At 46.3% G+C, this 12,282-nt stretch overlaps 1 protein-coding gene across 1 annotated transcript; it reads left to right on the top strand.

The window, feature by feature from the left end:
- Window positions 1-3,815, top strand: LOC149352228 (antimicrobial peptide microplusin-like). The gene is made up of 5 exons (XM_089581396.1): window positions 1-145; window positions 673-734; window positions 1,654-1,743; window positions 3,014-3,040; window positions 3,579-3,815. The coding sequence occupies exons 1-5, from the start codon at window positions 70-72 to the stop codon at window positions 3,645-3,647; spliced, it is 324 nt and encodes a 107-aa protein (XP_089437522.1). The 5' UTR covers window positions 1-69; the 3' UTR covers window positions 3,648-3,815.
- The last annotated feature ends 8,467 nt before the right edge of the window (window positions 3,816-12,282 follow it).

The following is a 12,282-nucleotide window of genomic DNA, read 5'->3' on the forward strand; positions in this document are numbered from 1 at the left end:
CATTTTGTCGTGGCACACGCTCTCTTCATCGCACACACAGCATCCATTGCGGACAGCAAAATAGGAACCATGAAGGGATTCTTGGTCTGTGTGCTGCTCGTTGCTTTCGCTGCCGTGAGTTTTGCTCACCATTTGGAGCTCTGCGGTGAGTGTACAGGCTGGAGAAGTAAGGTGCATGCCTCGAGCGCCGATGAAACTGCACCTATTTGGTGTCTATGACATTAAGTACCTGTCACTGACTGCCTTATTATGAGAAAGGCGGATGCCTTGCTGTACATTTAGAGAAACATGCTAAATGTTCTAGCCCGGGTAAACTCGAAGCGCTCTTAGACAATCCGTTGTCTAAATTACAACGCTTCAGATTAATTTCATTTACAATGACGCAGAGATTCAAACGGAACAGCAGTTCGACATTGACGTTTTCAACTGCCTCTCCTCTTTCTTCTGCTTAACCTTAGGTGCTTGGCATCGTTGCTAAGACGAATTTGTTGACGTGAAACAAGAAGCTGCGCAAAATGCATTCAGAAATCATAGCTGCCGTACATTAACGCCAATGATAAAGTGTGGTGCTTAAAGAAATCTCTCACGACTGTGGAAAAAGCACTCAAAATTGATTTCACAAGTGTTCAAGTGATGTGTGAATACCAAATGTGCGGTTGTTTTTCTGTGCAGATAAGAACGACGGGCAGCTCAAGAGTGAACTGCAGTGCATCCGGCTCTCCATCTCGGCAGCGGTACGGAATGCCTTCCATTGCCTTTGCTTTTCTGGAATTCGAACATGTACAGAGAGAGAGAGAAACAGGTCACGCCACGCAGGAGATGCATGAACGAGAGTGTACGAAAAGAGAGGAAAGAACAATGCCTGCCAGATATTTTTTGATCTCGTTGGCCCCAACGAGACTGTATGAGAATGCTGTAAAGCTATGAAGCTCTTCAAGCTTCCCTTATCTTGCAAAATCAAGCACACAGTACTAGCTACAGGTTTCTCACGGCCACATGGATTCCTGTTGCTTTTAATTTTTGAACAGTGATCGAGAACGTCAGTATTATAATATTATGGCACATGGATAAGAAATCTACGGCACAAGAAAGATGAACTGGGAAAAATGCTTCTTTAGAATACGGCTATTTACTCTCTCACTTAAAAGAAGGCAAATAACCACCGAAGAAAGTGAAAAAAAAAAACGTTTTAATAAACATCATATATGGATTAGCCCAAGTTTAATGACGGAGTAATGAACAGGTGCTTTTTTTTTTCGCAGTGTGAAACTAGCTGGGTGCGAAACTGCTGTCAGCGCCACATGGAGTGCGTTTACTAGTTGATTAAACAAGCTGACCCATCATAATGTCGATGAATGTACAGAATTATGGACGTCCGCTCTCGCAAACATACAAAAGTCACTCGTTCACAAGTACCAACGTTATTGTAGAGCTAGCCTAATGAAATAACACGGGGTAAAGAATTTATTCACGTTTTACATTTGCTTTCACAGCCGACGAGCTCGTTGTTTCAATTTCCTTTTTGATTTTATACGAAACCTTCCCTCCCCCATAGAACTGCGGCCCTCGAAGAGAAACAACTTTTCTGGGCCAAATATATTCATAGTGGCACCCTGAGCGCGAAGCTAACCTTCTTGACGCTGTGTTTTCCAGGCGAACCAAAGCTTCGACAACGCGGCCACGACTCTTGGCTGCCAGGACAGTGCATGCGTCATCCGAAAGCTGTGCGTCGGAAACGATTTGGTGAGTTGCCGCTCTGACTCTAATATTTTACACGTTATTGAAGCATGGACGCTGGTCTGTTGTTACGTACGCGCAGATATGGACACGATTTAGCCTTACTGCGAGGCATGCTGCTTCAGGTTATTCCTGGCAAAGAACGGTTGATGAGATGTTTCAGAAAATATTGCAGTTGACAATGACGTCTGAAACAGGATACCGCTGATATTAGCTGGCAGAAAGGAAATGCTAATACATACCCATGACGCTGCCCATTGTATTTCACGTGACAAAAGAGAGGGACACGAGAAAGGACATATTTTCTTCTCTTATAGCCGCATAAAGCTTATAAAGGTACTAGGAAGAAAACTGCTTTAAAATTAATGAATAACAAAAAGAGAGAAACCAGGAACATTACTCTGTACCATTATATCACATCAATAATGCAAGTCCTATGCTGTTATATAGTATTCAAACAGCATGTCGATTTTATTTAAAGTGCGGCTTGATAAAAAATGAACAGTAAATAACGCGTATTTGCTTTTGAAGAGCCCAAGAATCGAACAATGCTTGCGTGTGGTCGATCACGATTTTACGCCAAAGAAATAGGCGAACGTATAGTAAACGTAACCGAAAAAAATGGCTGAGGCTTAGCTAAGGTTAAGCCTAGTCAGATGGGAATCATATTGATGGCTAGGCTTGGTAAAGTTCCTCGCTTTGTTCTTCAGTTGTTGTAGAACGTTGTCGCCGGGCCGCATATTGAGCACGCCGCTTAGCCAGACGTTCATCCCGCTCTTCATCGGTCTCTGTGGCACGCTGAAGCTTTCGCTTCTCGTTCAAATCAGCCCAACACCTGGCCGCCTCGTAAGTGCCCGGAGAGCGAGGCAAGCTCAGCTTTATACCGCTGCTGTAGCGTCACGTGGTCAGCTGCAGCGCCTCTGATGTGGAGCCTCCACCGCCGCGGCCGACCGCGCGAGCCGGCAGCCCATCTCTCCTCTGCTGTGACGTCATGTTGTCACGTGGTGTCACGAGGTCACGCTAAAGGTCAATGGTAGCTCCACCGCCGCGCTCGACGGGCTGTGTGTAGCTCTAGTAATATGCTTCGCATAAAAAAATGCAATGCACTTCCTTCACAGTACAATCAGGGCAGTGGCCTTTAAATGTTCACAGTCAAATTTACGGCGCTTGAGAAATGCCGTCTAAAATTATAATTAGAGATATTCGCGCTCATCCCATGGCGTTGCACGTGAAATTCCCATGGACTTACCATATATCGTCGATTTTTCTTCCCCAGGAAAAAGCCATGGCCAAGCATTTTGCGGTGAGTACATTTGTTCTTACTGCTGCGACCTCCCAGTCCTTTTCGCTGGTCTCTTTGGGTGCGAGAACTTAACTGCAAGAATAATGATAAATAGAACGTGAATGCCGCCGGTTAAACTGCGAATAAATTAACAGGAAATAGAATATGTGAAAGAAAGGGAAGCTATAGGGTGCAGTGTTGGACAACACCATCTTTGAACCTAAGACCGCAAAAAGAGTACTGAAGCAAAAAGCTCAAACGTGGAATGGGACGAGATTAGGTTTCTTTAGAATAAGAAAAATATATCGCAGGCTCCGGAGTATAGAGGCCAAGTTCGCTATGGGCAGCACTTTGATCACCATAAACTAATGGGACTAGCTGAAGTTCGCTCATACTTCTTAAAGGACCCAAGGGTCTTTTCAGCAAGAATATAAATTTCAAATTTCATAACAAACGTAAAAAATGGGGGTTGGGGTGTAATCTCAGCGCCAGAAGGGAAGTTATGAGGCACTGCTGGGGTATTCAGTAAATACAACATTTTACTTCCTCTTTTGTGCAGAAGTCTCAAATCACTGAGATTCACAACGCTGCCACTGCCTGTGACCCAAGCGCTGGTCACCACCACTGAAACTGATCGGTGAAATCACTGAAGAAAAGTGACCTCACTGAGGCAAGAAGCTTGCCCAGGAAAGCGAAAAAGACAACTGGGATCACTCTGTCGTCCATGAATCCTAATTATTTCTTTTCTGAGCAACTTTTCACTTTTACAGTGCCAAATAAATATATTTTGTTTTTATATGATTTTGATATGCGATTTCGTGATCAACGACCGCACGCGTTGCAGAGCGAGCACTTACACGATGAGACAAGCGGACAGTACTTATAACGCGTCTTCTTGTTATAACGGTCCGGCATGTAACATGTTCATTCGCATTCATAAAGGATGGTGGAGTGTACAATAAATATATGATTTCGATCAGGTGGAATCAGGGATTTTGTTCGGGTGCAATCAATATTGCAAGTGAGTATATTTCTTACATTAATGCCATGCGCATAAAGGAAGATCGACTCTAATGCTTCCTCCGATCGGCCGCCGTCGTTCAATGGTTCCGACGTTCGCTGCGATCCCAAGGTCGCGGATTCGACCCTGCCCTCGGCGGCCGTATTTTGATGGAATCGAAGTAGAAAAACGTCTGTATGCTGTGCGCTGTCAACGTATGCCAAAAAACCAAGGTTGTCTAAATTAATCCAGAGCCCCGCACTACGGTGTTCCTCATAGCCCATGTGCCACTTGGGATGTTAAACCCTACAATTTACAAATCTCTAGATCCCTCCTCCAACTGCCACCTCGACTTCTGCCTTACGAGCACCATATCGCATGCACTCATGAGTAGCACTTCTTCACTTGTTCGAAGGAGGCACCTACGCCCCTCACTCCTGCAAACATGCTATCAGTCAGACGAGTATTCGTTACAAACACAATTATCAGCAAACACGTGAAATCATAGAAGTCAACAGTGTCGGCGGATAACGCATTCCAATCGCAAATAGTGAGCGGAAAAAAGGAATTTTTCAATGCATTAGTCCTGCACGAAAAATCTAGGACTATTTTGGTGTGATACGAGCGGGTAGAGCGGCGGTTAGCTGGCAGAATGTATGATTAGTTGGTTTGTTTATGGGGTTAAATGACTAAGGCTATGAGAGACGCCGTAGTGGAGGGCTCCGGAAATTTCGACCACCTGGGGTTCTTTAACGTGCACTGACATCGCACAGTACACGGGCCTCGAATTTCTCCCCCAAAGAAATTCAACCACCGCGGCCGGGATCGAACCTGCGTCTTTCGGGTCAGCAGCCGAGCACCATAACCACTGAGCCACCGCGGCGGCAGAATGTATGAACTTTTGTCTATAGCGAAGCGCACCTGAAGTTTGCTCCCACTGCACCAGCGCCGCTTCTCCCCTGCCGGTCATTTTGGCGTTTCCGTCCGGGCACGTCGCCGGCGGAGCGCATTGTGCCAGCAGCCTGTCGACTGGTATGCGCGTGCTGCTCGCCCGACTGGCACTCTCTCTCTCATTGTGAGCACGCGCCGTCCTGCTCGCGGGCGCACAAAAGAGGTGTTGCCGCTCGCTGTGAGTCATGGTTGGAATTCCGCGACGTTCTAAGAGTGGAGAAACTTGTTGTGTCAGCGGCTGTCACAGTAGTTCTCTGAACATCAACGGCCAAGGACTGCCCGTGGAATTCTATAGATTTCCTGGACATGTCCTACATTCTTGGGGAAAAAAAAATTAATATTGGAAAATTGTAACATACAGTAATAGAAATATTGAAGATAATGGTCTTAAAAATTTTTCATTGCTCTTATCGAGCAGTTGAGGATAGGAAAAACGTTAATACGAAAAAAAAAATGTAAGCCTGTCGATGGGAGATTGCTATAGTGAAATCTTCCAGTATATGAAAAAAAAAATGTGTTCATACATTCGTTTCTATTCAAAAGTGTTTGTCCGGAATTGTATGAAATGGATGAGAACGAAAAACGGCAGGCCTCGATAACTGCTGTGGGCAGGGTGAAGTAAGCGTCTTTCTGTTGCTAAACACGTTTGGTATGTTGGACGCGTAATATTCTGAGCAGTTTTTGCTGTAATTCACTAAGCATGCAGTGTTTAGTAAAGCTCGCGCTTACGAAACTAATTTTTTTTGCCATTTTTTATTTTGGAGGCTGACAACAACAGCTAGCGGCGTTATGCAGACGCGTGTGAGGCAAGGTTAGTGATCGCCTCAATGTTCAGACTTGTGACACCTAGCTCAGTTTTCGAAGCTGCTTTACATGTAAAAAATTCTAAAAATAAAAATAATCAAAATGTTTGCTTGCATATGAATGAGCGTTTGCATATGAGCGATGGCTCTGCAAATTAATTATTTTGGGGATGCGCGTGCGCTGTAATCGGCATTAAAATAAATATACCAACCGCTTATCTCCGTTGTAGCGTTTGACCAAACTAGAGCATTTTTTCTCTTAGCCGTATATAGCAAGCAGCTGGTAGGAGCATTTCGTGCGTGTTTTCGTTTTTCTCTTCAGCCTCGCATGTCTCCTTAAGGCCACTTTATTTTAAGTTAAAATAAAAATTATTTCCATTATTATTCAGCGAAACACGTAAAAATATCCTTATTATTTGGCCAACAAACCTGCATGCACCGAACTGCTCAGCCACCCAACGAAATTAAGTATCTTGCGAAGATGGCTGCGCCAAAAAAAATTGTATTTACCTCGAATTCCATGTCTTAAATGATCTCGTCATTTACTTGCGATACACATTTCGCCGTTACGGTACCGGCTTTTTCGTCAACCATCTGCTTCACGGAGTGGGTCTGATCCACTAGCAGTTTTTTTCAAGTTTGCGCAGCGAAAAAAAAAGTAACTGTCCACTATTTCTTTTAACCTACATCTCAGCCAGAGCGTACTGCTGCGACAGAAAGAAATGCGAACAGCGCGGTGCCTAGGCGCTCCGCTGTTGGAATTCATTTTTGTCACTCTTATACTTGGCTCGAAACACAAATACGCTAGAGACATCCGTGATACAATAATGTACCACTCTAGCGTCTTTTTGTTACTACCGAGATAAAAACGCATTAAAGATAAATTCCGACTACGCAGCGCGTGGGTGCCGTGCTGTTCGCATTTCTTTCTAGCGCCCCTGTACATTTTGCTAATCCTCTGAAGCTCGTCAGCGTTCAAGCACGAGCGGAAAAAGCCAAAAAAGCTCGCGACTGCACAAAGAGATTTGAATGCTGGCCAACACGTGCAAAGTACGTGCAGAACTCGCTTTTTTTCGGGAGAAAGCGCGCTGCTCGCGCAGCTACTCAATGGGAGGGGTGACCGGTTTGCCCAGTCAAAAATGCGGAGCCGGCTGGAGAGGGCGCATTTCACTGGCGTCCGCAGCGCCCTCCTGCGAAGCTGCGGTCCCCTATTCTCAACCGGTTATCATAGAGTAAATAGAAAAATTTCATCCTATCCCGATAACGTCTGAATGTGAGACTTTCGAGTTCTGCAGCTTCTAGAAGTAATGATGGGGACGTGCGCCAGCTGTATGAGTTAAAGATGAACCTATCTGATTTGCTATGAACTTTCTCAAGGACGGCCAGTTTCAATGGCCATCGAGTCGAGGGCCATCGAGATTTTCGATCGCCATCGAACTCGAGGGAGTTGTGGTGCTGCTACACGGCAAATCTCAATGGCCATTGAAATCGTTCTCGCGTCTTACGCGAAGCTCGTGTGGCGCCACAATCGCTACGTTCGGTTTCGCGCAAATAACAAAAATATATTGACGAAACTTAACTGAATGTTGAAATACACTTTTTTGCAGTCATAAGGCGCGTTCGCATTGTTCAAAAATCCGGCAAGCGAAGTGGATTCGCTCGCCGCAAAAACTAGGACCTGTTCTCATCTGTTGACGCCCGGGCGAGTTGGAACGGCCGCGCCGCTGCTGGTTCTCGCTGTGCGCACCACGTCGCCGCTCGCGGCGTACACAGATACAATGAGAAAAAGAGCATAAATTTATGCTGTCTACGTACCACGAGCGTATGCACGCTTACGTACGCTAAACGCAGGCGCATTCCCACTTTTAGTTCAGCGTATGCTAGCAGAGACACAAAAATGAACTCTGCCTCTAGTGGCGCCATCTGGTTGTCAAAACGGGAACCACTACTGTCAACAAACCGACTCTCCTCTTAGGCCTAGCAGCGGCGGAATCGTCACTGTAAATAAAAAAAAAGCAAATTTATCTCTTATACATTTTCTTATAGGCGAGATGAGACGAAGCGAAAGACCGGAGCCCCATTTATGACCAGTGAACGGACAGAAAAAGGCAGCAACAACGAGAATTCAGTCCGAAGCGAGGGGTCCGGCTTTGAAGGGCGCCGCCATGTTTGTTGTCGTTCGAAGAAATGCTAGGAACCTTGGGCAACGCTCGAAGGCCCTTGAAATCTCGATAGAGTTCCGGGCTGCTCTGTCGACTCGATAGACTATTGACTCGATGGCCATTCAAACTGGCCGTGTAGCAGCGCTCGATCGCCTTCGAGTCGATAGACTATCGGTTCGAGGGCCTTCGAAATGCCCGTGTGACAGGGGTATTAGATTGCGTATATGGATCCCAGACAATCGCGGCATACTCTAGGACGAGTCGGATAAATGTGTTATAGGCCAAAATTTTAATTTCAGGTGAAGCGTTCCCTAACTTACTCCTTAAAAAGCCAAGTTTCTTCATTGCTTTATTGTAGGTGCGTGTGAAATGTTCATTCCACCTAAGGTCTGATGAAATTATTACTCCGAAGTATTTGGATCTGGAAACGACAGATAAGCGCCGGTTGTTAATGTTATAAGCAAATGTTAAGGGCTTCTTTTTGCGTGTAACGGTCATTACAACGGTCTTTTTAAGATTAAGAGTCATCTGCCATTTCGAGCATCAAGTTTGTATTTTAAATAGTCAGGAGTTTAAAACTGCCTGGTCGTTCTCATTACGTATTTCACGCCACAGGGCGCAGTCGTCTGCGAAAAGCCTGATCTTGACGCGTATGTCATCGACGATATCATTTATGAAAATCGAAAAGAATAGTGGACATAAAACTGAGCCTTATGGAGAGAGAGAGAGAAATAAATTTTAATGAGAGGAAAAGGTGGAGAGGTCGGCCGGTAGTAACATGGCCCTGGCATGCAACTCCTCACAGGGGAAAGGGAAGGGGAGGAAAGGCAAAGTGCGAATGAAGGTTGATGACACACACACACACAGAAGCACGCACGCACGCACGCACACACACAAACGCACACACACACACGCACGCACACGCACACACACATACACACGCGCACACGCACGCACACGCACACACGCACACACCCACACACATGCACACGCACACACACACGCACACACACGCACGCACACGCACACGCACGCACACACACACACGAACATGCACATGCACACGCACACACACACACACCCACACACACGGGCGCGCACACACACATACACACGCACACACACGCGCACACACACGCACGCACACGCACACCCACACACACGCACAGGCGCACGCGCACACACGCACGCACGCACACACACACACGCACATGCACACGCACACAAACACACACACACCCACACACAAGCACACACACACATACACACGCACACACATGCGCACGCACGCGCACACACACGCACACCCACCCCCCCCCACACACACGCACGCACGCACACACACACAGACGCACGCACGCAAACACACACGCGCAGACGTACACACACACGCACGCACGCACGCACAAGCACACATACACGCGCACACGCACACACACACTCACACACACAAACGCACGCACGCAGGCAAAGGCTGGCACTCGCATCGCGGTGAGTAGACGCACGCAAAAATCGTGTCTTCAACACACACACACACAAGTACACAGACGCACACGCGCACATGCGCACACACAGGCACACGCACACACACACACAGGCTGGCACTCGCATCGCGGTGAGTAGACGTACGTAAAACTCGTGTGTTCAACACAAACACACCGACACATGGTATTAACACATACTGGAGTAGGGGGAGCCTTGTAGAGTGCCTGAGTGTACGTTTGCAGAAGAGGAAGCTGCATCATTGACTTGAACGCATTGCTTCTGTAAAGACAGGTATTCTTGAATCCAGTTAATTCAGGTGTTCTTTACTATGGGTCTTAATTTTAGCTGTAATTTGGAGTGAGTGACGCGGTCAAATGCTTTTTCAAAATCGAAAAATATCATGTCAACTTGGCTTCACTTAACTAAAGCTGCGGCTATATCATGAACTGTTCCTATGAGCCGAGTTACGGTGGAAAACCCTCGCCAAAACTGATGTTTTCTGGTATCAATTAATGGTTTGTCATTCAGAAAGATGGATATGTGTTTGAATATTATGTGTTAGAGCAATTTATCACATGTTCAATGTAAAGAAATTGGCCTGTATGACTTGAGAAGGGACGGATTTTCTGTTTTTGGTATGGCAACGATCTTTGCGGACTCCCATTGCAGTGGCTAGCGAAGCGCTTTATGCATGTTCCTTGGAGGCACAAAGCCAGTCACCGTGATATATGCAGTACCTCGCAACTTGCTCACAGTTAAGCGAAAGTTATGATCACGTGACAGTGGCTTCCACAAGTAGGCTGTTCTCACCAGCTCGAGCCAACCATACAGGTCTTCAAGCCGTCGCCTCGCGCTCTTAAACCTTACATTGCACTGCGAGCAAGCACAGATAAAGACTACAGGTCCAGGAATATCTCTTGGGCTCTCCGCAACCGTTGTCTTATCTGTGTTCCTTCTGCGTGCTACACAGGATGCTGTGTTAGCGGCCTGGTTTCCCTATAGGTATGACTCACCCTAGTGCTGTCACTGCAGCTTGTGAAAGAACACCGCTCTCCCTCGCATTCGCTGCTCCTTCAGCCGTTTCGAAGGGTGTCCACGTGAAGGAGCAGAAAAAAAAACCCCGAAGAAAAGTTTTCGCGCCCTCGCTCATACTTAACATTTTTACAACAGCACCAAAGACGTCAGAGAAAAAAAGCAAGACGACAACAGTGCTGTGTCGTCTTGCCTTTTTTCTCTCCGTCGTCTTTGTCGCTGTTGCAACAATGTCAAGTTCCAACCAGCTCAACAACTATCCGCCCTTCAGAAGTATGTCAATGTAGCCTGTGGTCTCTTCCAGTGAATACAGTGAGACGGTATTGCACGTCGAACGAGAGCGCAGCAGCGGGTGCTGCCACGTACTTCACGCGGAGGAAACCGCCGCAAACGTTTAGCAAAGTGCCAGAAGTTGTACCAAAATTTTTTTTTTCACTGCAATGTTGGGATAATGAAGGAAAGAACCGAACGACTTGATAAGAACTATGCTTCCTCGAAAAAGGCAATGTCGAAGTCTTTTAATGGTTTACGGTGTATGGGGGCTTACCGTCCCGAAGCGACTCGGGCTATTGGGACGCCGTAGTGAGGAGCTGCGGAAATTTCAACTACTGGGGTTCTTTAACGTGCACTGACATCGCACAGTACACGAGCCTCTAGCATTTCGCCGCCATCGAAGTGCGACCCCCGCGGCCAGGATCGAAACCGCGGGATCGAACCGCAGCGGCCGAAAGTCATTTTAGCATGCTCGGCCCACTTATAGTTGACACCATCAGGCTAATACACCGAATCAATAAGCATTCGAAATTGTGGCCGTTTTACAAAGTAGATTCCTAAGGCACGCAAGCTGTCAAGGCTATATATAGTGAAGGCATCGAACGCGTCAGGCGAAACGGGCCCGTAAGAAATGTATAGTTATCTTCGTAAGTTGAGCCGCCCGTTGTAAACTTCTGATTAATTGCCTTTATTTTGGCATGCTAGTAGGCCGCAGCGCTGCAGACTACACGCAAAGCGGACGAGGAGCCGCAATGCACATTAGTCCAGCTCTGCATAAGTTCCGGGACTTCATTAACATTTCTAAACATTGCTGCGGTTGCCGCCCATAATTACTACTCAGCGATATGGATTGATCAAAGCATAAGTCTGCGCCGACATTTCCTGGGGATACCTCTAGGGCTTGTGGCTGGACACAACCTTTACATTGAGATCATATCAGAAAGTGTTTGGAAAAGTTGCTGATTCTGAAGGTTATAGCGGTAAATACCTTTTTAAACATGACCTACTTATCTGCACCCACTTGTTGGATTGTTTACGCTTAAGATTTTGAAAGTTAACGATGGTACCTGCGCTACTGATTTCTGATTACTAGAAAAGTGATAGACATCTCGACAGCAATGACCATGAAGCATACTCTAAGCTGGCTTCACGAACGCTTTTAGTTTTAGTTGTTTTTGTCTTAAACTGAACACTGGCAACTTCCAAAGCATAGACGCTTCTCTAGGAAACTAAACGGTCACCAAAAAAAAAACGTCTAGTATTTTGCCGCCGTTTCAGAGGTGTCTCCGAAAAAGAATAGCGTATATTTGGGTTCGATTTTTCAGACGTGCACAGACGAAAAAAATCACGAAAAGCTCACAACAGATAAGCGTCCTACTTTATAACCCCCCCTTCCACTACGTCGTCAATTGAAATGCGAACAAGCCAATTGAAACGCGAACAGCACAAATCGCAGATACTATACTAGGCAGGCAAAATACATGAGCAGTTGATTTTCCCATCGAAGCCGAAACGACCGCTCTTCTGAAATGTTAATAGCCCACGCCTGTATTTCAC

This window comes from Amblyomma mixtum, chromosome 3 (assembly GCF_055824585.1).
Source record: "Amblyomma mixtum isolate Tamu chromosome 3, ASM5582458v1, whole genome shotgun sequence".
Classification (NCBI taxonomy): domain Eukaryota; kingdom Metazoa; phylum Arthropoda; class Arachnida; order Ixodida; family Ixodidae; genus Amblyomma; species Amblyomma mixtum.